Source organism: Callospermophilus lateralis, chromosome 5 (assembly GCF_048772815.1).
Source record: "Callospermophilus lateralis isolate mCalLat2 chromosome 5, mCalLat2.hap1, whole genome shotgun sequence".
NCBI lineage: Eukaryota > Metazoa > Chordata > Mammalia > Rodentia > Sciuridae > Callospermophilus > Callospermophilus lateralis.
In genome coordinates, this window is record NC_135309.1 from 103796186 (window position 1) to 103821717 (window position 25532).

Sequence of the window (25532 nt, forward strand, 5' to 3'; positions counted from 1 at the left end):
TGATTTTCACAGTTCTCTTATCTTTTTCTTCTATTAAGCTTTTCCTCCATGTTTCTATTAATGCACTTCCCCACATATGGTGGAATTTCATGAAGACAAGGACCTTGTCTAGCAACACTAGTAATAAATTTACACTGAAAACATATACAAACATATATTTTTAAAACTTCTCAAAATATAAACAAGGATAAAATGGGACTTTAGTTCCTTGTGACAATGAAACATGCAAGAAAAAAAGCATGGATTAGACAACAGTTTTCTTTTAAGGATATAAAAAATACCCTGATATTTTAGGGAAGGAAAGGAATCCATTAGGCTTTACTCATGATTTTGGGAGTTTAATAAGCTCCTATAAAAATGTTTATTTCTTTAAAAAAAAGTCACATGCATGAAAAGAGAGCCAGCGTTCTCTGAAGGAAAAAGTATATCTATATTCAAGTAATAAATTCCCTATTACATTACATTAATGGTTTCACAACAATATATATTAATTTTTACAGCATACTATTCCACTAATGTTTATAGAGTTAATTTGATGCACTATTTACCTTTAAAAATTGATCCTTGATCATGTCAAACTTCTGTTTTTCATGCACAGCTCTGGCTGTATTAGTCCCATCAAAAGGTTCTGCAATGTTAAATGCACATATGAAAAATAAATTCTTAAAATGAGAACTTTCCTTTTTTTGGGAGGGGGACGGCTGATGGTGGTGGAGTTCAAACTCAGGGCTCACCCATGCCAGGCAAGTACTCTACCACTGAGTTATGTCTCCAACCCTCCAAATTTTTTAGATTATGTGAAATTGTCAATATATGATGGGTTTTGACCTATGAAAACAGCAATTTCATATGGCTCAACCTAATATCTTTATTGAACTTATGCATACAGAAAAGTTTCATACAGCTATTAGCTGTCTAATAAAGATAGAATTCAAGTAAAATGACTAAAAATGAAAGTTATCAAAGTAAGTTAATTCTAAATCATAAAAGTGGATAAGATTTCTGAAGAATTACAGAGGGTCAAGTGTCTACCCTAAGAGGGGAGAAAGTTAAAGAATAAAAAGTTATCAAGGTTAGGGATGTGGCTCAGTGCCCCTGGTTTTAATCCCCAGTACCAAAATAAATAAACAAGTACCACTCTATTCAAGAGAGGTACCCAATGTCAAATGTCACAGGAAGGTAATTTGAAGTTTAATTTTAATTTAAAAGCTGATTTTGTCCAGCAAAAGAAAGGTCAATAAATCTTTAAAGCAGAAGTTCAACACTGGAGAAAATGAAACATAGTGTTATGTTATGGTGTACTGTGTAGTTTAGAAAGAAATACAGTGAGGATAGTAACTTCTATGAGGAATTTAGTAGAGAAAGAAGAGAATCAGAATAGGAGACAGGAAGAAAACACATAAAAGTTTGTGTCTTTCCCACATATCTACATTCCATGTCCAGACCCACCTTCACCCATAAGATAAGGGAGAAGAGTCCATATTTGGAAATAAATCACAAGAGAACAAGGAAATTGAAGAAGGATAACTGAAGTCATTAGGAGTGAGACTGATTGGGAGCAGAAGGCAAAACTTGCTATAGATTAAGAATCTGGACCCTGTAAAAGAGGAGGGAAAGTACTTAGAAGAACCAGTAGGATGATCAAGCTAAGAATATTTTTCAAAGATGAAAATGCCTATAAATATCTTAAAGCTGACAGAGAGAGATGGGAGAGAAAAAGAATGAAGTTGCTAGAAAGAGAAATGGTAGCTAAGGGGAAAGACCTGGAAAAACTGTGAAAGGAAATCTGATAAAGGGTTTTGCTTTAGATTACAGTACTATAATCCAAGCAGGCCCATAATCTTAAAAGCTTCTTTATTTATTTGTATTGCTTAGAAAGGCTATTTTGTAAAGGGTGTTTATTGTCACAGTTATTATGGTTTTTTTTTTAATTTCAAAAAAAAAATAAAAGGACAAGGCCATATGCCAAAGTATAGTGAATCATATCATACACAGTACTTTATAACAATGTTTAATATTCAAAAGAACACAAGTAACTAAAATAACATACACTCTCTGTAAAATTTATTAATAAACCAAATACCAAAGCGGATTTTAATTCCTATTCACAAACTCAAATTTAAGATGTTGCATATAATTCAAGACTAAAATATTCTAAATCTAATGTTTTCTACAAACACTGATTCTCAATTCTTTTCTTTTTTATCTTGAGATTTACAAAGGTCTCCAGTTTGGTATCTATGCAAACAATTTTGCCCCTTTTATTTTTTTTCCTTTTTCTTTTTTTGATGCTGGGAATCCAACCCAGGGCCTCATGCATGCTAGGCAAACTCTCTATTATGCCTCTTAAAGTCAGTTTACTACTGACTCAAAGAAAATGTCTCAGCTACACATAAATTAATTTTAGAGAAAAGAATTTACTTTAACGTTTACTTTCATAGTAAAATTAACTTCAGAAAAAAACTAGTTTGCATTAAATAACAATATTTTCAGTGTCAAAGAATACAGATCATTTCACTTCAATAAGAATCATCTTCTATGATATTTTCTCCTATCTATAAATCATGACATTAAGTTTCAATCAACCAAAAGTAGGAGGAATGCACAAAGCCTGTTCAGCTCTTACCAACAAAGATTACTCAAATTCATGTTTATTATTTCTCATAACTAAAGAATTTGAAATGATTTTTTAATTAAAAATTTAAACCTAGAAGACCTGTGAATCACTTCAAGACATAAATAAATATATTACTTTTAACTGCAATATAAGCTGAAATTAGTCAAGTAATTCGGTACCATGATGATAACTGGATGGTAAATAGAGTAATCATGGGAAAACTACCTTCTACACAGATGTATTTATTTCTCCATTCAATACCATCAGGCCTTGGAATGGCTTTGGCTTCACGAACTGAAATCATTTGACTATTCCAGCTATAAGAAGAAAAACATTAAATTATGTCAAGTATTTTCATAATCTCCTTTTTATTATATCTAAAGTAAGGCCAACCCTGATTTTCTTATAGAATAATGAAATTTGCCTCAACCATCAGCATAATCTTTATTTCCCTTCTCTAATTTTTTTCTCTACGGCACTTACCTTCTAACAACTTGCTTATATATTATGTTATTATTTCTTGTGTGCTTCCCAAGTAGAATGAAGTCTAAGATGCTTAGATATTTATCTTTTTTTCCTACTGTTCATCTAGTTACTGAGTACATACAAGCTATTCAATACATGCTTACTGAATAAATGAAGTAGTACAAAAACACTAAAAAAATTTAAGTAATAAAAAAATTATGCTCACTGCTAATACCCAAATAAGAATTTTTTTATTTGTTAAGAGAAAAGCAATCTTCTTGTGTTGTTTTCTGGTACCATTTGTTCAGGCATATCTTGTATGTCTTGTGAGAAATTTTAAAAATTTACTTTTAAATTTTTAAAATTTCTAATAGAAGCATGTAGGTATTGTTTTAGGAAAACAAAATTGATACTCAATAAACAATGCTATTGCTACATATCAGACACAGCTGTCAACAGCAAAATTTTACTCAAGAAAACAACTTTATTGGCACAGCTAAAAAGAAATCATCTGATGTTTAGTATACACCAACTTTATACTTTGTTTCTTAAAGGTTTAAGAAGTTTTCACATTTCTAACAGTTATTACAAGCATTCTTTTTTCCAAAGGAACATGTTAAAATATATGACCATGCTATACAAGAGAAAAATAAATTTGAAAAATAGCTCAAATCCTTTTTTCAGCAGTATTTAGCTTTCTCTACCGTTTTAGCAAGCAGAGAAAGACTACATCTGGGAACCTTCTGATTCCAACACTCACCCTACCCTTCCTCTATGTAACAGAGGATCCATAAGAATATAACCACAGGTCCAGCATGCCATTTGTTTCTGGAAATGTCATAAATTTCTATATTAATTAAGAAAAATCTTGTATCTTCTGAAGTTTAATAATTTAAAGCATGTGACAAGTATAATTTTCTATTTTGTTTTATCAAAAGTGGTATAGAAATATTATAAAGGGATTTTAAGTCCTTTAAATATATGTATGTCTGTGTGTACACATATATAATATCATTTATATATGCACACACACATCTGAATTTATACATTTTAAAAACAAGTGAGGTTCAGATGTAGTGGTACAAGCCTGTGAACCAGCTACTCAGGATGCTGAAGCAAGAGTATCGGAAGTTCCAGGCCAGTCTGGGCAACATAGCAAGACCTCATCACTTTCCTCATGCCACACACAAACACACACACAAAATGCGCTGTCAAATGAAAATAATATTAGTTATTGGTTACAGCAAATTTTTTTAGATTCCTCATGTACTGCAGTTCCAGAAGTATAAACTCCAAAAAAATAATAATTCTGATCTATTACTTTACATGTTTCTTAAAAATTAACAATATAAGGGGAAGAGTTATAAAACCATAACTGAACTAAACATAGTTATAATATTATATTTTGTATTACTTAAGAAAAATTTCACTAACAAAATGAACTTTCTCCTAGGATGATTTCTAGTATCAGCTTAAAGGGAAATTGTATTTGTAAACATTACTTTTAAAATGCACGGATTGATGTTTTTTTCTTTCAGAAGAGTTTAGAATATTAAAATATAGGGCTGTAGGTATAGCTCAGAGATAGAGCACTTTACTATCTGGGTTCAATACCAGTGGAAGGAAGAAGGAAAGGAAGGAAAAACTACTAAAATACTATATCCTGCTGTTAAGTTACAACTTTTGTTTCTTTAAACTAAAGGAACTCAATTGTCAACACTAAATTTCTATTAAATTCAATTCTGAATTTACATTAGATGCCACTACCTGACTACTTGGTTCTAAACTGGGTCACAAAAACCTATGCGACACATATTCATTTAATTGATTATCCCTAATCAGGTATCATTTACGCTTCAACTTAAAATCAACCCAAGTAATGCAGTTATTTAAATGACTATATCATTTGAAGTACTTCAAAGAGAAAAAAAAAATACTTTGAATCACTACCATTCAAACTGATTAAATCTACTCATTTTCAACAAACTTTTGAATATTTTTAATTATTAACTATTTCAAATCATTAAAACATAATATATAATTTATTTACTCTAAGAGGTAAATTTAAATGTAGAATGTCAATGGTAATTTTAAAAATATTTTCCTTAAATATTTCATTTTTTAAAACACATAAGGCAGGGCTGGGTTGTAGGCTTAGTAGTAGAACACTTGCCTAGCATGTGTGAGACACTGGATTCAATCCTCAGCACCACATAAAAATAAATAAAACAAAGGTATTGTGTCTATCTACAACAACAAAAATACAAAGACACACAAGGCAGCCAGGCATGGTAGTGCACACCTGTAGTCTCAGTGACTCGGAAGGCTGAGGCAGGAGAGTATCAAGTTTGAGGCCAGCCAGGGCAACTTAGTGAGAGCCTGTCTCAAAATAAAAAAAATTAAAAAGGCTAGGGCTGTATCTCAGTGGTAAAGCACTCCTGGATTCAATCCCAAGTACAAGAGTGTGGGACTCCGGGGGGGACAGAGACAGAATACAATATACAAGCCCTTTATCATACTGATCTATTCTTGATCATTATTTGCTTACCATGTGAAGCACTGATTACATTGATTATTTTTCCTAGAATCTTTGGTGATCCTTGTCCACTATTTTGTCAGTTCATAGTTCCCAATGAATCTGTGAAGCCTAACTTCATTTTAAAAAATTTTAGCATAGCAGCACAATGTGAGTGAAGTGGGTAAGAAAAACCAGTCATTTTTATTTACTTATCTTTGTTATTTATTTATTTAACAGTTGGGGGTCTGGCTACATTGCCTTATCTGGCCTGATCTTCTGAGCTCAAGCAATTCTTCTCCCTCAGGAATCAGAGTAGCTGGTATTACAGGCATGCACCACCATAGATGTCTAAAGATCCATAATTTTTAAATGGCTATATAAGCCTTCTACAATGTTTATATCATGTACTCAAAGCATTCCTTACCAAGCATTTAATTCTTTGTCTTTAAAGAGAATTTTTAAATTGAATATCTCAACATACAGAAGAAATCGATCCTCAGCACCACATAAAAATTAAAAAATAAAGGTATTGTGTTCAACTACAACTAAAAAATATTTTTTTTTTGAAAAGGGCTTTACTTTTTAGAATCTGAATAACATTTCTTCTTTCATGTCCCATGTTTCAAATCATCTAAGTCAGATTTCTTTAGAGCTACTTGTATCACATCAGAAAAACAATACCAATATTGCAGTGTATCACAGTTAAGTGTGAACTGTACAAACTATCTGAAACAGTACCCTTATAAGGTATCAGATCTTTCAGTAAGTGACTTCATCTCTCTTACTTCATCTCTCTCTAAGCCTCCCTGGTAAAATATGAGGACAACATATAATACCACCTAATAATAGTAATTTATTATTATTGCTATTCTCCTCTCCAAATTCCTTCAAAATGGTTTAAGGTTCATTGCACTCTCCTCTAATTTTGTATAATTCCCAAACTTCTCTTCTTCCTTCAAACTTTCCCAGATTGATCAGAAAAGCAGCAAACAAATACTAGCCTCACTATCTCTGGACTTAGAACTCCCAAAAGAGCTTTCTCTTCTGTCTGAACTGATTGTGCACTTTGTCTCATGTTTATATATTGCCCTAAAAACAAAAAAGGAGAAAAAGATGTTTCCTTGATTTGCTTATCACACTAACACAACTATTAATCAGATAGCATGAATTAAATAAAAAATTTCCAAGTCTGTCTTGGCTGTATTTTTAACTGCACATTTTAAGTTCCTAGAAAATGTATCTGTTCCAATCTACAAAATACCTAAAAGACAGGACCCATAGAGACTCTTTTATGGAATGAGGCAGCAAAACAAAGTGGGAACATGAATAAAATCAGCTAAAACTGGGCTTATTAAATGGAGCTTATTAAACTATAATCTTTTTATTAGTTAGAATTATTAGATCAATTTAGCATCTAATATCATTAAATATTAAATTTCATAAATTACACATTTCTGAATATGCTGACAGCACTATAGTTGACAAATAGAGCTTCTGACCAAATTTGTAGCATTCACTTACATATAAATGAATAAACACAATTTAAAGTTTTACTTACTCAAACTCTGTAGCATAATATTTAAGAAAGCCCAGTAAGAGGTCCCCAAGACTTGATTCATTCTTTGAGAGGTAAGGAGGAACATTACATGGAGCTTGATGTACAAGGTGCAGCTGTATAGCAGGACTGAAACATTCCTGTTAAAAAAGAAAAAAAAATGTAAAGCCATTTAAAACATTTACACTAAAAAACTTAACAAATCCTAATGCAAGTTGAGGAGAGAAGAAATTTTCTTTTGGTATCCAGGGGTACTCTACCACTAAGCTATATCCCGCAGCTCTTTTTATTTTTTAAGACAGGGTCTCACTAGTTTTGCATACTGGCTTCAAACTTGTGATCACCTGCTTTAGCCTCCCAAGTCACTAGAATTACAGGTGTGTGCCACTATGCCTGGTGAGAAAAATTTCCTTTATATTGGCAATTTGGAAATTTGAAGATTTTCTTCTAAAGGTTTCACCAATACTTGGAGTAAGCCAGAAATTACCTGAAAAACTAAGATATTCTAATTCTTGGCTCAGGTATATCATTAAGTTAACATTTCTACAGTAGCAGAAGATTTCTACCTCATAAGTAAAATTTTATTATACATACCATGATTCCTCCCAATAATATTAATATTTTCATAAATTTATCTCCTTAATTATTTCTACAAGGAGCAGATGTACCTTAGGTATAAAGGCTAGATCCAAACACAAATTAAATAATTTTCCCACTGCCACTTAATCTTTTTCTCAAAGGCCACAAAAATAGCTTTAATGTATAAATAGTACTTATGCTGATTTAAGATTTTTAAATTTTTGTTTTATTCTGTTTTTATATTTTGTTTTTTAGAGGGAAGAGAAGATAGACATTCAACATGAACTTGAAAAGACAAAGGCAAGGAAAAGAAGATAATACACATAACGAACAATATATTTAGCAATACTTTTACCACAGTATTTATCCATATCAACTGCTTGCAATCCAGGTCCAAATAAGACATTTATCAGAAGGAATACTAATGGATACTTAATGTTTGGCCTATGGTATATCATTCACTATCATATCTGTTCTTCCTCTATTAGCAGCAAGTTCTGAATCTGAAGAACTACATATAAATATAAGTTTTTCAAGCAATATATACCCATAAATTAAAAAATTATTTTCCTAAGGTAATTTGCACAATGCCATTGAAAATGGTTTTCTGCATTTACCCACTGCCATCACAGCAAAAATGAATAAAAATTATAAAAAATCAACTGAGTAAACTGGGTAATGCAGCAGAATAACTAAAATGAGTTAAGGTTACTATTTAACAGATTAACCTTGGGCTTATAGATATTATTACTGAAACATCTAAGTAACTCTAAAAAAATTTAAGCTTCCTTATCATTCAATGCTAATCCTCAAAAAATCAATAAAAACAAAAGAGCAAAAAACAAAAATATTTTCTCCCTTGTTCCATTATTTAGAATTCTATTAACAATGTTTAACCTTTGAGAAGTGATTACTTTTCTCTTAAGAAGAAAAATTCTATTCCAACCACAATTAATAAAGCTGGCACTCTCTTAAACATGGAACTTCCTCTTATAATAGCTGTTGTTATTACATCATAAAACCCAAGTTGAAATATTAATTGTCTAAGAGGAAAGGCTGGGGGAGATAGGAAAAGAAGTCTCAATTTACAATAAAGAATAAAGAAAAAAGGAAGAAAGATACAGTGCTTCTACCCGCCTTTTTCTCTTACTTGTTAGGTATAAACTGGACTTAGGACAACATTATTTGAAACTGTTATTTAGATATTATTTCCTGGCAAATCAAATAATAGGTATAATGTAAATGAAATGATAGGAAAAGTGGCAGGCATAATTATTATATGTCAATTAAAAATTAAAAAGAAAGCTAGCTTCCTATTTAATAGCTCCTACTCTGAAGATTCTTACTAATTTCAATACCCATCACCTAGTAAACATTCAGATTATGAACTGATGCTTTAAGTCTTCTTATCTGAAGTTTGAAACTGCTTGAACTTCCTTTAAAATTCTTATTTTGTTCAATAATTTAAAGAAAATATTAGCAATTATAAGATTAAAACTGAAGAGTTGTGAGATCTACTTTGTTAAAATGCTGAATGACCTTGGACCAACAATTTGGACAATCTTTGCCCAACTTTACTGTTCTTTTTTCATCAACTTACACAAAAAGAATCATGGAGTACTTATTGAGGAAAAACTGAAAGGAAAATTCAAACTTGAAAAGAAAAGTTATATGTAAATAGGAATTCCATCTACCCTTAAGAATTTCTCAGATTTTGGTAATCATTCACATTGCAAAAAGATTTTCTGCTTTAAGAAAGACTTCCACAAAGAATTTCTTTTAAAAAGGAGCTCCCTCATTACAGTTGTAGGTTTAAGAAAAATAGACAGATACATAAGGGGGTACAGAACTTAAGCTAATACATTAGAAGCACATAAAGAATATAAAATCAAAGGAAAAACAGCAGCTTAAAATTATAACGTAAGTCAATGAAAAAGCAATTAGACTGTAAACTACTTCTTTAGGAAGCAGATTTTGGGGATTACCAAAATTCATGTTTGCTTGATTTCCTACATAAAAGGAAGATTTCTTCATTGCATTTTTAGGACACTTTATATTGAACTACAAATCACCACGTGTAATAAACAGTTCCTGAAAACGTTTTTCAAAGAATATATACATGTTGACAATATGAGGATAAGTAATCTTCCATTTCTCTTCGATCAGTGCCAAGCTAGAAATTTAAAGGCAACCCCCAAAAAACATCTGAAATGTGTCTTTACAACTGCTTACCAAAAATAGCAAAAACATCTTATATCAGATCCCATAATTTTTCTGAATTTACTTTACCTTCAAAAGTTTGAAATTTGGACAATTAAGGACTTTCTAGAATAAGTAAGACTACTTTATCTTTATGCTACTTTTTAGTCAGTAAAAATGAAATAGTAATTATTAATAATCCTATAGTTTAACACAGCTTTTAGAGTAATTATATATTTATAGATCTTTCATCTATTTCACATATTCGATATCACAAGTGACTTGAAATATACCAATTTTTAAAAATAAATGTTTTCCCTTTGAAAAGTAACAAAAGTTTTTGTGTTATTATAAAGTTTTGCCATTCTCAAACTCATTTATACAAGTAAGCAGAAAATTTGCCATATGTGTTTTTCTTAAAAATGTCTTATAGATAATCCAAAATACACAAATAAAATATAATAAGCAACAGAAATTACTTGAAATTATATGTTAGTGAGCACTACTGTAATTTTGCCTTCCCCTAGGAAACTAAGGAAAATGGAAAAAATACTAGTATCTGAATGTATCATTTGTGACTATACAGCTTGGATCAATCATGTAATCTTTCTAAGATTTAGTTTCCTAATCTGTGAAATAGGAATGATATCTTACAAGTCCATTTGTCCAGGGTTAAAGAATCTATATGTAAAATTTTGGATACTAAGTAAATGATGGTTATTATCAATAATAAGAATCAAGCTGATTTGCTTGTTCCATCAGATGGACCACTTAAAAGCACTCTGCTTACCAGTTTATCGGTTTCATATAAAACAAAAAATCTTACTTAAGAGGGAGTAGTAGGTCCTTATCTGTGTAAGCATCAATTTTATAGTAAAAATAACACAGCTGAAATAATTAAAATGAGTGCCTAAATGCCAATTAAAACACTCCTTATTTACAGGTCTTGAATTAGTATTTTTTAAGGCCTTAGAGTTGGGCTAGTATTGAATTTATTCACCATCACTGTTATAGACATAGGAAACAAGTTAAAACTGTAGGGTCAGAAAGAAAAAAAAAAGAGTGCAGGGCCAGAAGTAGTGGATGTGAACAAAGGTCTGTACTACCAAGAGGGCAAAACTAGACAATCAGAAAAACAGAAGAAACATGGGGCTGTTCAAACTAGAATTTAATAAGAATCTGGTATCTTGTCACAAAAAAGCAATATTTTTGCCCCCAAGTAAACTGATATTAAACTGATACTTTCCTAGTATCTTATATTAGCAAAAAAAAGATTTTTCATAGCACCAGGTTTCAAGTGAGATTTTTGCAAAAACATTTTTCAATATATAATAAGTATAACTATTAGATTCCTTGTATGCTGAAAACTATATGCAGCTCTTTTTACGCTGGAACCCGGGTCTTAAAGAAAAGGTTGGAACAATAAAATGAAATAGTAAACATAACCATTCTCTGTACACCTTTCAGAATGAACTAAAGAACAAATACTTCTGGAAGAAGAAATGAATTCAAGAATAAGGCCAAAAAAGTTAACCTACTTTTAGTTTTGTACTTGCTGATGATTTCACATTTTTCATGATGTTTAGGAGAGCATAAAGTCTGATCACTAACTATACAGAAGCTCATTATGATATAGTTCTTCAGAACAACATTATTAGTTTCTAAATGGAGGAAGACAGCAGACACCAGAAGGTTCTTGTCAAGTCTCTTCTAGCAGATGACCCACCAGAAATTGACAGACCACTCCACTATAGCAAAATTTTATTACAGTGAACCTTTATTATTCAGTACCTTGCATGTGTGCATACTAACAAAAATATGGTTTCAGAAGGCTATCCAAACATTCCAAACAAGCAAGATAAATATTATTTCCACAGAAAATCAGGCACAAGGATGACTATGGAGGAAAACAGAAATGACAGGACTATAAAACAAGGAAACAAAAAATTCCAGAGAAGAACACAGAAAACTGGAAACAAAAGATGCATAGATTATGGATATGTACATTATATAACCTAGGTTTCTCTAAATTCACATTAAATAAATACTAATTTTTTTCTAGTAGGCACACTTCATGTTTTTAGTGTTTCCAATTAATTTCATGATTTTAAATAAGCAGACCAGAATAGTATACTAAAGTTTACCTCTTTTGGTGTATTACAAATTAAAGATAAAAAGATTAACCAATAGTTAAAACTTCTTAATTTTCCCCCAAACTTTTCAACATATAATTACTGTAGACTGAAAAATTTCTGAGTTACTAACTGAAGAAATGCTATAAAACTATATTTTAAAGTAGTATGAAGAAAACTGGAAAAAGGCCAAATAGGCCTTGATCAACTGAGTACATTTAAGCCCCATTAATAATGAGTATCATGCAAAAAAAAGTCTACCATTAACATAACTGACCACATTGTCTGCCAATAATCAAACAAAAATCAGTTTTCTGAAAAAATATATGAAATATTTAAATTTTCTTGTACCAAATGCCTTAGCCTATATAAAAAAATGTTATCGTGTACTTAGTTTTATTACTTTCATATTCACATTAATACTACATATAATTCTACATATACTTGACATAATATGTATTATAATAATTTATAAGAAACACTTACTGGGTAAATTTTTTGGAGGGATGGAAGAATTGGTTCAGGTAGGGCTATAAAAAGAAAAAGTTTAAAGCTTTTGTGATTCACATGACTCATTTTACAATGCAATAATCTGTCAGCTACACCCCAGGTAAGAGACAACAAGGGTCTATGCTAAAATTCAACAGTTTTCATATACTTCATGAAATTAATCCTCAACCTTAAAAATTTCAATGTAAGATACACTTAAGTTAACAATTTAAGTTAACAATTTATCCTATGTAAACCCAATGTTCCTTACACGGTTTTAGGATAATAGCTATCAAGAAAGGGACATAACATTTGGCCCAACATCAAACACAAACACAAAATAAGACATGGATTGTTCTACAGATACTGAATGGACATTGTTAAGATGGATATAACTATCAGAAAAATGCAATTTTAAAAGTATAGTTCAATGATATTATTAATATCATGACTGAACAATAGTTCCACCATGACTTTCCTGTCATTATTTAATTTCCACTATCGATGCCAAAACTGAGATCGTTTCAGGAAATTATCTGTTGAAAAAAAAAAAAAAACTGAAAAATCTTTCAGCTATATAACATGCTTTTTACAAAAGAATGCCTCAGCAAAAATCAGAAATATAAATTGAGATTCATATCACTCTGCTATCAAATACATAAAATTTCACACAAAGGAATCTCTATCCTCTATCCTCATTCTAATACTATATTTGTTAATCGTTCCTCACCATTCAGGAGCCTTAAATAACTCAAATCATATTCAATGCATTAACAGTAATTCCACAATGTTATAATGTAAATGGGACAATATAAAAGGCAGTATGTTTGACAGTCACAACATAAGAACTAAAAAATATCAAGTATGTTAAAATACAAAGTAATAAAATTTCTTTACTATTAGAAACCAATAGTACCATGATACACTTTGCATTTAAGATTAAGAAATATATATAACTAAATTCAGTAACAAAGAATACTTATTTCACTTATTTTTCAAAAACACCTCTGGAATAGATTAATGTGCAGGTACTACCAACTTACATGGTCTCCAACTATAAGAGTATTAATTTCTGCTACATGGTAGAGAGTAGGATGCTTTATTTAAAATTCTCTTCTGCATCATGCTTCATTCCCAATTCGAAAATTAGAAATAAAATATAATTCTGTGATATAAATGTATGCAGTGTATATATAAGAACATTAGAAGGAAAAAAACACTCATTACTTACCAAAAATCACTCTTAGGAAGTAAGGATATTTACATAAATGTATTATTTTTCCTTCCAGAGGCATTCAAATGATCAAAGTTCTAGAAGACCCTCCAAGTAAACTCAAGCTCCAGTCATTTTAATTGTAAACATCTATGCATTTGCTTAATCTTTTTTAATGGTTTTAAAATAATTTTTGTAATTAATATAGAAAATCAAGATAGAATGATACAGAAATAAATAATATAGAAATCAAGTTGGAAAAATCTTACCAAAAATTAGTTTATTTAAAAATAAACTAATTGAAAATCTTAATTCTTCCCCACTGAATACCCTATAAATTAAAATTACAATAAAACAAAAAACGAAGAAAAGAACATAGAATTTGAAGATAGATTTTTTTTTTTCCTCCAAATGCAGTTTATTTATTCTTCCACTAATTCAGAAAGGTACAAAAGTATTAATTTTTCGAAATGTACTACAAACTAAGATACAGATACATTGTTCACTAGCTATTTCCACTTCATTAGATGGTTGCAGTGCACTTAATTTTTGTCAATGTATGTAATAGTATCTTTTCATTCATTAACTATGAACTCAAACTCTATTTGGAAAAAGTTTTTATCATTTGATATATTTTGGTAGGTTGTAATAAATGTGACCTTAACACATAAGTTATACTAACTCTTAACCTGGACAATATCATTCTTTGAATCTACACCAAGTAGTACTGAGTGAGAAAACAAGCCAATATTTAGTAGGTGCTTACCAAGTCTTGGCTTTCTTTTTCCTTTCTTGCATCAAATCAGTCCATTGTTTAAAAAAAAAAAAAAAAAATGATGTGGATGCTAACACTCAACAAGTTGGGAGGAGAAGAGAAGTTCAATGGATCAGACAAAGGGAAATGAAGAGAAGGGAGGGGGAATAGGAATAGGAAAGACTGTAGAATGAATCTGACACAAGACAGATATTTCATCTCATATTATAACCACATCTAGGATTCCAGGTATGTAGAATACAAACCACTGGTTAAGGGTCTCTCAATGGACAAAAGAACCTTTAAATATAAGCAATTCAGAAGCTTTTGAAGGCAAGAGCATCATTCAGTAACTTCCTTTTCTTACAACCTTAAGATTTATTAACATTAATCATTAGAGAAACAATATTACAGTAGTTACTTATTAATACTATCCGACGGGAAATGGGTTGAGTGAGTTTAGTAGTTTTTAAAATGCTTATCTTACTCCAAAGCAATATAAATTCTGGAAAATAAAAACACTAGTTACCATCATCTAGTTTGACTTTAAAATTTGGGACTAACTCTTAGCTATAGACTAACTCTTGCACTAAAGATTTGATCCTTCAATTTTTTCTCTTAAGAGCAAATTAAGACAAAAACAAGCTCATCACCAGGTGCAGTGGCAGGCTCAGCAGGCTGACACAGGAGAATTGGAAGCTCAAGGCCAGCCTCAGCAACTCAGCAAGGCCCTAAGCAACTTGGTAACCACCCTGTCTCAAAATAAAAACTATAAAAGGCTAGGGATGTACCACCACGGTAAATTATCCCTGGGTTAAATCCCCAGTGTCAATCCATATCCCCAAAAAGTTCACCATTGTAATTTATGACCTATAGTTAATGTCTTGAGTATAGCTAATAAGATTTTATTTTGTCTACAGCTCAAATAAGGGCTTGCTAGTCAGGCTCCCACAAACTTATAAACTTCCCATACTGATTTATCAAAAATTTAAAACAGCAGATTTTCAATAGCACTAAGTTAACTATTAATTACGAAACTATAAAAACAATTTAAAAATGACTTCTGGACAGGTCTATACTGGGAACAAGGTAAGCATTCCATGAATATTCACTTTTATAATTTCTAACCAGTTGATATTTTACCTTTATCACTAAAATCTCTTCTCGATGGTTTTCCCTTTCATGCTTTGATTAATCTTTTCAAATATATGCAGTCTCTATTATTAATTGTTGAAATATGTTCTAGGAAATACTTTAGTTTTCCCAATTTTTCTACACACAGTGGATGTCTCTTTTGTTAACGACAGAAAAGGATATTAAAATATTTAAGAAGTTTAGCAAAACTTAAGATTATTTTATCCAACTATTCATGTTACAGATGAGAATGTGAAGCCCAGAGAAGCACAATAACTTGACCAATAACAAAAACTAGTTCTTTGTGGTAGAGTCAGAATTGTTCCATTCACCACAGTCTTCTTATATTTTTTTTTCCCTCGCAGTAAGATAATGACTATCAAGAAAGCAACTTCTAATGCCAATCACTCTAATTTACTGATGGAGAAGTACCTTAAATTTGCCAGTACAGAGTTACACATTAGCTCTGGTGGCTGATTGTTCTCTAAGACCCAGAACTGACTGATAATAGTGCCTTTAACACAAACCACTTCAGTAAATGGGAGCATTTTACCAAAATAAAACATGCATAAACAAAACAGAAAATGCATTTAGCATGATTTCATTACATTGGTAAAATACGAATGTTTGAATTTTTAATTTGCTTGCAACAATGTGCCTATGATTAAAGTACATTTTTCTAAAGAAGTCAATCAAATTAAAACTTTTAATGTAACCAATAAGAATAAAAGAACATGGCAGAGACTGTGGAAATTTATGAATGTTAATGTTTTAGTCAAAAATCTTTTTCCTTCTTTTTAGGTGCTGGGGATTGAATGCAGGGTCTCATGTATGTTAGGCAAGTCCTCTATTTCTGGGCTATATCAGTGAGCAAACGTGAGCTTGCGCTCTCTCCCTCTATTCACCCCCTCTTGCTGATTTTTCCCCCTTTTATATATTGATATAAATTCCTAAATTGCTGATGTTGACCCCAAAATTGTGATCCTCCTGCCTCAGCCTTCCAAGTACATGGGGTTATACTTGCATACCACCACACACTACTGAAATAAAATACAAATAAGCATTAGGCATGGTATGTCACTGTTATATTATTCTTTATGTTATATATATTTATGAGAATCCTTTTAATCTATTCAATTTTTAGTAAAAGTGAAGTATAATACACAGATAATCAAAAAGAATAGAAATATGTTTCAGATTGAATGTAAAATTGAACTAAATGATTAGTGATAAAATAGCATCTAAAACAGCCACCATTATAATTCAAATCCTTCTAAAGAGGCAAACCAATCATCAAACCAATGTATATCCTAAACAATAATAAAAATACATACATTATGATGAGCTTGAAACTTTTTAACAATGAAGAGGAAGATTATTAACCTTTCTGATAACTCATTCCTAAACCATAGCCCATTTAAACTATTTTAAGTCTCTCAATAAGTAAACAAATTTCATCTTATTTCATTTTATTTAATATTTAGAAAATACACTACCTTATTTAATATTAAGTATGAAACATCTACAAGTATAGTAAAATATAAAACAAATCCAACTGTCCATAAATAATCCAATAAAATTTTGACACACACCTTTCCAGTATTTATGTACATACGAATATATTCACAAATACCAATAGTTAACTATTTTAAACAAAATTGGTGTTATGTTCTATAAGACAGTATTTCAAAAGTATATTCTTATATTATGAAGTATCTTTAAAACATGATTTCTAGTGGCTACATAGCTTTCATTTCAGGATATATAATTTGTTTAAATATTCCCCTATTCTTAAAAACTCATTTTATTTCTAATTTTATTACAACAAACTCTATGAAAAACAACCTTACATATATATAAATCCATACATGCCTCCCTGATTATCAGCTAGGTATAAATTCCTAGAAATGAACCTCTGAATCAAAAGATATGAACATAAATACTACAACACTGCTTTCTAGAAGGGATAACATAAATTAACACTCTTACCATATTATATGAGTATGAATTCCATTCTGTTATTTTTTAAAACTGCCAATTTAAGGATTTTAACCCCACATCTACAATACTTGTTATAAATATTTTACAATTAAACTTTTGATTAAAAAATAGGAATAGAGCTGGGGTTGTAGCTCAGTGGTAAAGTACTTGTCTAGCACAAGTGAGGACCTGGGTTCGATCTTCAGCACCACATAAAAACAAATAAATCAAATAAAGGTTAAATTCTTAAAAAAAAAAAAAAAAGTAGGTTAAATTCTGTTAAGAACCTAAAATGGCATATTCATGCTAAGAGCATACATATGCTTTGATGAACAAGGAATTATAAAGGTTGACATCTAATAAAAATTAAGAGTAACACAAATACTTTGGGCAAGCAATGGCACCTTATCTTCAGACAAAGGTAAGAGACAGACATAAAGGTATAATCAAGATTTTCTTTAGAACTAGTGATAAGTCCATCTCAATTGGGATAAATATGAAAACCAAAAAGATCCTAGAATTAATCACCAGAGAAGATTCCTGAACTGAGATGTGTCAGCAGTGGGAAGAAGGTAACAATTATCCCATTTTGAGATGGTACCTACATTATTCTGAGATTCTATCCATCTTGCTTTTTTGGTGTTAATATGCACCATTTTTAAAAATCAAGTCATGGTAGCAGTCAGCACCACTTTTTTGGTTCTGATAAATAACACACACACACACACAAAACAAAAAAAAAAAAAGATTAGTTTTTTTTTTTTTTTTTATTTCACTATTCCTTGAAATCAAAAAGTCTGGGAATAATGCCATAATCCAATGCACAGGTGAGAAAAAAGTAGGAATACTATCTATTTACCACTACCAAGTTTCAGGCCAAGGAAAAAGGAAAAACCCAACAAATGCATACTTATTACAGTAATTCATTTGTCCAAAAATTTGGAACTAACAGAACTGAACTTGGCATTTAATATTTGGATAGATAACAAAACCCTGACAAAGAAAAAGTTAGAAAAAAATAAAACGAATGTTAACAATAACAATGTTTGGGGGTGGTATAGTTAATTTGTTATTTTCTTTTTTTCCACATTAGTGTATTTTTAAGATTTTCCTATGATCTGTATGCATGATTTACTCAAACTTAATTTAAAAATATAAAATAATTTTAATAACACTAAATTATAACTTATTTTAAATATAATAATTCTGAACAAAAGGAGAAATTAAATGAGAATGGGAATCTTATTCATGCTTTCACCAATCAAAATGCTGAGGCTGAATAACTGATTGAACTGCAAGTAACTTCATTCATTCATTCATTCATTGCAAATATATAATTGCTTATGCTAGTCCAGAATTTTGGAGATAATTTCCAAAAACCCATCACACCTTTGAACTTGAATAGTCTCCTGAAAATAAACAAAACTGTACTCCCCAGCACTGATGATTTCTGATCCACATATCAAGAATTCCCAATTTTCAATATCCTCAGTACAGAAACACTACCATAAGGACACCAATTATCTCAGTTTTCCAAGCCCTGATTTTTACTATTCTTGACAAAATTGCTATTAACTACTTTCTCTATCTCAGAACCTAAATATAAAAAGCACCAAATAATGCAATAAAAGGATGTTTTAAGGACTAGACGCACGTGGCGGTGGCAGGAGCATTTTGCACTGCGGCAGGAGCAGCATAGATTGGGGCATCGAGTTGAGGGGGAAAGGGGCAGGGTTCCTTCCAGCTTTCTGCCTTGTCCTGCACCACACCAGGAAGCCACTTCTACTTGGAGCAAGGAGCTTTGAGGCTCATGGTGGGATCCCGAGGTTGTGACTCTGGCCCTCCCCATTCCATGCACACCATCAGGATCAGATTGAGGAATCTTGTGAAGAAATATCTACCCAAGAGACCTGCCAAAGATGACCCTGAATCCAAGATAAGAGAGAGGATGACCCCAGCTGCATTCTTAAATCCACTCTTCAGCCAGCCACTTGGGCACAGCTCAAGTTCTCTGCTTCTCCTTCTCTCATGTGCTAAATTGGAATGGACTGGCACTTGCAAAATGAGTGCCTTTGGGCAAGTGACTTCTCTATGCTTCTGTGTTCCTCATCTGGGAAGTGGGACTTAGTATCTTGGCACCTACCCTGTAAGCCTTCTGTGAAGGCAAATGAATTTAAGTAGTAAAAGTGTCCAGCCCATGATAGCTGTCAGAAAATGTCTTTTTATTCTGAGTCCCCCATTCCAAAATCCAAAAAGCTCTAAAAATCAAACAAGTATCTCTTGTTTTTTGTAACATGACAGCAATCTCCAACTAAACTGACTTGATGTTCAGTCAAGTCTTTTTATCCCACTGTGGTCCTTCATAGCCAAGGATTGAAAATGTTCTAATAATAAAAAATTGTCCTAGTACTAACATACCAAAAAAAAAAAAAGGATGTTTTAAAATTGGTTTTCTTATAATTCCTGAATTGTTGTAATGAATTTGTCAGAGAACATATTTTATCCTGATGGTGATCTGCCAGGAGCTCAATTCAAACATCAGCAATAAGACTCTATCAAATCAATTTTATTAGTAACCCACCAGCTTTAACAGTTCTTAATAATTCATGTTATGGTAGATAACAGCCATTAAAATGTCAATTTTTACATATAGAGAATGTAAACTCCATGAAGAAAATGACTGGTTTTCTATTTTGTTCACTGCTATATTTCCAGTCCTGAGAGTAACGCCTAGCATTTACTAAGTGGGTACTCAGCAAATAATTATGAAATGATCAAATAAATTATATTAATTTATAATAGTAAATTAGTATAATCTTCAAAAACCAAGATTCTAAACTGGGAAATATCAACTTAAAACAGGTGAGGCCCTAAACATCCTAGTAAATCATCTTTTGTCACATTAGCTTCAAGTCTTTTCTTTCACTCAACCTCATACCACCAGATATCCATACATTCAACAGTTATCAATTAAACATTTTAGGGCCTTGGTTTTAACTACAAATCTTTAGTTCTCTTAATATCCAACTGAGTAGAACGTCTTAGACTGCACATACAAAAGGTTATTAAACATGAAAGTAAAGGTTTCAATCAGATCTTGTCAATCTGTTCCACATTTGCAGGGAATTCTCAATACTATAAGAATTTTCACACCTATCTTACAAATGGAAACAAATTACAAGAGACCATTTTATTAACCTTTTTGTATATGACAAGTATGGCTTTTATCAGAATAGCTTCATAAACAATAGCTAACTGAGCTGAACTAAAATCTGGCAGGCAATCTGACAAAAGACTCCTGCATTGATAAAATCTAATTATGGAATACAGATTAAATGCTTCTTTAACCAACAAGAAAATCATTTAATTTGCTTCAAATAAAAAATAAAAAACATGATGAATGGTGCTTGAGCTTATTTTTATAGGCCTTCTGAACATCTGTCTGCCTCAAAATAATAGGTTCACAATATGGTGAAAGTTTTTTTAATACAAATTGGATACAGAAAAACAGTCAAAAAATGAAAACACAGTAAAACTTTGTTTTCTAGGGAATAATACTTCTTAAACATTCAAAACAACAAAACAGAAAACACAGTTTTGTTAACTTTAGAATGAACTTTTAATACAATGCTATCTGTAGATAAAGTCAACATGAAAGACACAATAATGAAGTTTAACTGCATTTCAGTTTTAAAAGTTGAAAAACTCCCACAATACTTACTTTGTAAATAGTGCAAAACCATCAGTACAAGACTATAGCTGCTTAAAGTACCACGACTGGCATCATTTATCTCATGGTGACTTGCCCATTTCTTAATGACCAGCACTAATGGACGAACTCGATTTTCAACTGCAAGTAAAATTAAAACTTAAAAATGTAAGAAGATATTACAGTTTCTTTGAAAATTTATATATTTTCTCAACTCCATACCTCGTTGTATACTAAACACTCTGTTCACTATAAATGTGTGACTTACTTCTAAACTCACCTTGGTTATTATCTTTTTAAAATTACCATTTATTAAAATGCATTTGAGGGGCTGGGGCTACAGACAGTTCAGTGGCAGAACGCTTGCCAACATGTGTGAAACCTAGGGTTTAATCCTTCCCACCACATAAAAAAGTTTTTTTTTTTTAAATGTATTTGACTACCTCTAATTCTGGTAGTATATAATTTTAATGTAGCAACCTATTATGTAAATAATAAAATAAGACATATCACACCTAAACACAACTAAAGTGATATTGCTATACCTCGTAAACATAAACATCTTTTAAAAAGGAATAAAGAATAAAGGAAAAGGGGCTGGGGTTGTGGCTCAGTGGTACAGCACTCACCCACCACATGTGAGGCACTGGGTTCGATCCTTAGCACCACATAAATAAATAAAATAAATGTTTTAAAAAAAGAGAGAATAAGGGAAAAACAGAAGTTGACAATTACTTAGAAATAAACCAAAAACTTACGGTAGGCATAAGTTCTAAGAAGGAATGTGTTTCTTATTCCAACAATATTGTTTACATTCAAGTCGAACTCCACACAACTATTTAAAAAAAAAAAAAAAAAAACTTTAGTTCAAGCCAAAGAACTCTCCCCTCCCTAGCAATTAAAACAATGTCAACCCATCTAATGATGCAAAAAACCTGGGCTGAAAAGCTACAGATCTGTTTTTTAAAGGTGGCACTAAAGAAATAAGAAAAAATATACACTCAAGATATCATTTTAATGTGATTTGGTGTTATTAAAAATATAAACTGGGATACTGTTCAAAGATCCATAAGGTACTGATGAGGCTTCAATTACCATAAATAAAGGAAATTTTAAAATCTTAAAATCTTTCCAGATAAGCAAAATTATGGGAGCAAAACCATTTCTGGGCAAGCTGTCCTACCAAGTTATATATTCTCAGGTAATAGGAAACTATAGTATTATACACTTTAAAACAACAGGGAAAAAGACAAATAAAATGCAGGTGAAAAAATTATGTCAAATGTAGCTACTAATACCTGGGAATAGCTATAATACTCAAACAAATGACAAAAGGGTTACTTCTAAGAAAACAAGATATCATGCAAACCACACTTAGAAAATAGGGCAATAATAACAGAACCTACATTAACGATGGCATCCACAAGCAAGGAAGGATTACTTTATATAAGTCGCTTCCGTTATATCCACATAAGATTCAATTTCTTCTAAATATTAAATTTTTCTGTACAATATTGCCAAAATGACTAAAATTCCTTTCTATAGCTTTTAATTATAAAATTTGAAATTTACCATTTCAGTTTTTCTTGTTTTGGAAAGCCAAAGCAACCTTATAATCTTTCCACTATTCCTGCCTATTAATAAAAATAGATAGTAGTATTAACACTTCAAATATACATATCTGGCTTTGGGAAATTTATGGTAACAACAGAGTTACATTCTTTAATTATGCTTGTGTAAGTATGCTTCTTACACTGAAACCCAATTTGTACTTCCTCCATATAACTCAAAAAAGATGAAAAATCACTTACGTAGAAACTAGTCAGCAATTAAAAACTTTTCCAAGGGGATGGACATGTAGCTCAGTAATAGAATGCTTGCCTAGCATGCACTGGGTTCAATACCCAGTATTGGATGAGGAAAAAAAAGCTTTTCAAAAAATATGAATTCAGAGTTTTAAAACTATCCACAGTACTTGCCTCAAATACTACTTCTAAAAATATTAAGTAATCCTCAATATGGAAAGACTTATGCACAAAATGCTATTTACAGTAGATAAAAATTAGAACAAACCAAATGTTCAAACATAGGAGAATGGTTAAGTTAATGATAATTTATTTACTCAATACCATAAAAGCCATTATAAACAATGCTACCAAAAATATTTAATGACAAACAAATGTTCATGGTATATGGTTTAATATAATAGATCTCAATCTTGATTTTTTTTAATATTTATTTTTTTCAGTTTTCAGTGGACACAACATCTTTATTATATTTTTATGTGGTGCTGAGGATCGAACCCAGCACCCCACACATGGCAGGCAAACTCGTTACTGCTTGAGCCACATCCCCAGCCCCTCAATCTTGATTTTTAAAAGCTTATACATTCATATGCATATAAAAGAGACTGAAAGGTTTACACCAAAATATTAACATCAATTAGCTTTGAATATCAGAAGTAGAGGGGTTTTGTTGTTTTTTGATTTATGGTTCATTATAGATAAAAATTGTAAAATGGTGATTAAAGAGAACACTTTAAAAAGTTTGTATAATAATCTTAAGTAAAAAAAATTATTTATATAACTATAATACAACTATATGTTATTTTAGATTATTACAATTAGCTAGTTTTTTATTTAGTTTATCTCTATATATATTTTACATCTTTATTTTAAGAAATGCTAGCACTTTTACTTGGCAGAAAGTCAATAAATATTTATATACTGGATGGATATTTAAATGAATGAAAGGGAAGGCTTGAACCAGGCATTATTATTAGTTTAAATTTGAGCCTAAATTCCCATTAGGGCTGGGAATGTGGCTCAGTGGCAGAATGCTTGTCTGGCAAACTTGAGGCCATGAGTTTGAACTCCAGCACTACAAAAAATAAAATAAATTGAATCAATTATTGCTATTCACAATAGTTATATTCTATAAAGTTGATACTAATGCTTAATAAGCAAATACTGAACTATTACTTCTAGGGAAAACACAGGGTTAAGCTTCTGCCAGCTTGATAACATTTTTATCAATGTCAATAACTTAACCTTGATTTATATTGTGTTTCTGTTTAAAGACACTGTATTTATATACATTGTTAATTTATCACCAGTTAACTCAACAGGATGTACAAGGCTCTTGATTTAACCTCCCACTCTGCAAAACACTAAAAAAGACAAGAAAAAAAACTTTTCCAAAAACATAAATTCAGTGTTTATCTAACATGTTTTCTCTCTTGAGCATACCACAGCCTTCTTCCACTTAGGAACACATGGTAGTACTCTAGTACTATACCTGAGGGCACTCTAAACAGTGAAAAGCACAAAAATGTGAAAAATCTGGTACTAACTAGATTGTGAGGAACTCTGTTTGTAATATGAAAAGTGAAACAAGAAGGCAGGGTATAACCTTATTCATTCTCGGTTGGGAGCATCGGTATTAGGAAACAAAAATATTTTACCATTCTGTGCATATCCTCAAATGACCACTAAAAGTACATGAACATTGATGTAGAAGGCTACAAATGAACTTGACCAAGCAGGCAAATTCTTATATTCTCAGAATCCATGAATAAGAAAGCTCAACTCTGTTTATGTGTATGCTTGTGTATGCCTATAATTTTAGCATTACTTTTGTAAAACTGGGCTAGAAAAAATAAATTTTATTAATAATAACAAAACTAATTTTACTTCAGATATTATATAAAGCTGAATTCAAACATTTTTAGGAATCAGAGCAGAGGGTAAAGTATATATAGAAAGAATATAAATTTTTAAATGAAATAAGAATATTTTGCTGTATTTATGTTTATTATTCCAGGTTCTTTCTTAAAAATGAATTAAACTAGTTTTATGATAATTATATTTATAACAAACCCTTTGGTATATATACACATCAAATTTTGTCAATTAAGATTATGTTCTGGAGGATGAAGTACATTTCCCAAAGGTAAGAGATCTTTTAAAAATCCAAATATAAGGGTTGGGGTTGTGGCTCAATGGTAGAAGGACTTGACTAGCATGTGTGAGGCACTGGCTTGGATACTCAGCATTGCATACAAATAAATGAATAAAAGTCCATCAATGTCTAAAACAATTTTTTTTTTAAAAATCCAAATATAAATATGTTTATATTCTTTAAACTGGAAGTCTCAAATACTCAAATGTTAAAGAGAATAAGTACAGT

At 31.0% G+C, this 25532-nt stretch overlaps 1 protein-coding gene across 5 annotated transcripts in view; it reads right to left on the reverse strand.

Moving 5' to 3' along the window:
* The window catches only part of Tent2 (terminal nucleotidyltransferase 2), a 61713-nt gene that overhangs the window by 2456 nt on the left and 33725 nt on the right, over positions 1-25532 (reverse strand). For all 5 annotated transcript variants that reach the window (XM_076857085.1, XM_076857086.1, XM_076857082.1 and 2 more), the window contains exons 10-15: positions 22103-22179; positions 21357-21485; positions 12552-12595; positions 7159-7295; positions 2843-2934; positions 549-628 (exon numbers count right to left, since the gene is read on the reverse strand). In XM_076857085.1, coding sequence (XP_076713200.1) covers positions 549-628; positions 2843-2934; positions 7159-7295; positions 12552-12595; positions 21357-21485; positions 22103-22179 — 559 coding nt within the window. The remainder of the gene's footprint in view (positions 1-548; positions 629-2842; positions 2935-7158; positions 7296-12551; positions 12596-21356; positions 21486-22102; positions 22180-25532) is intronic.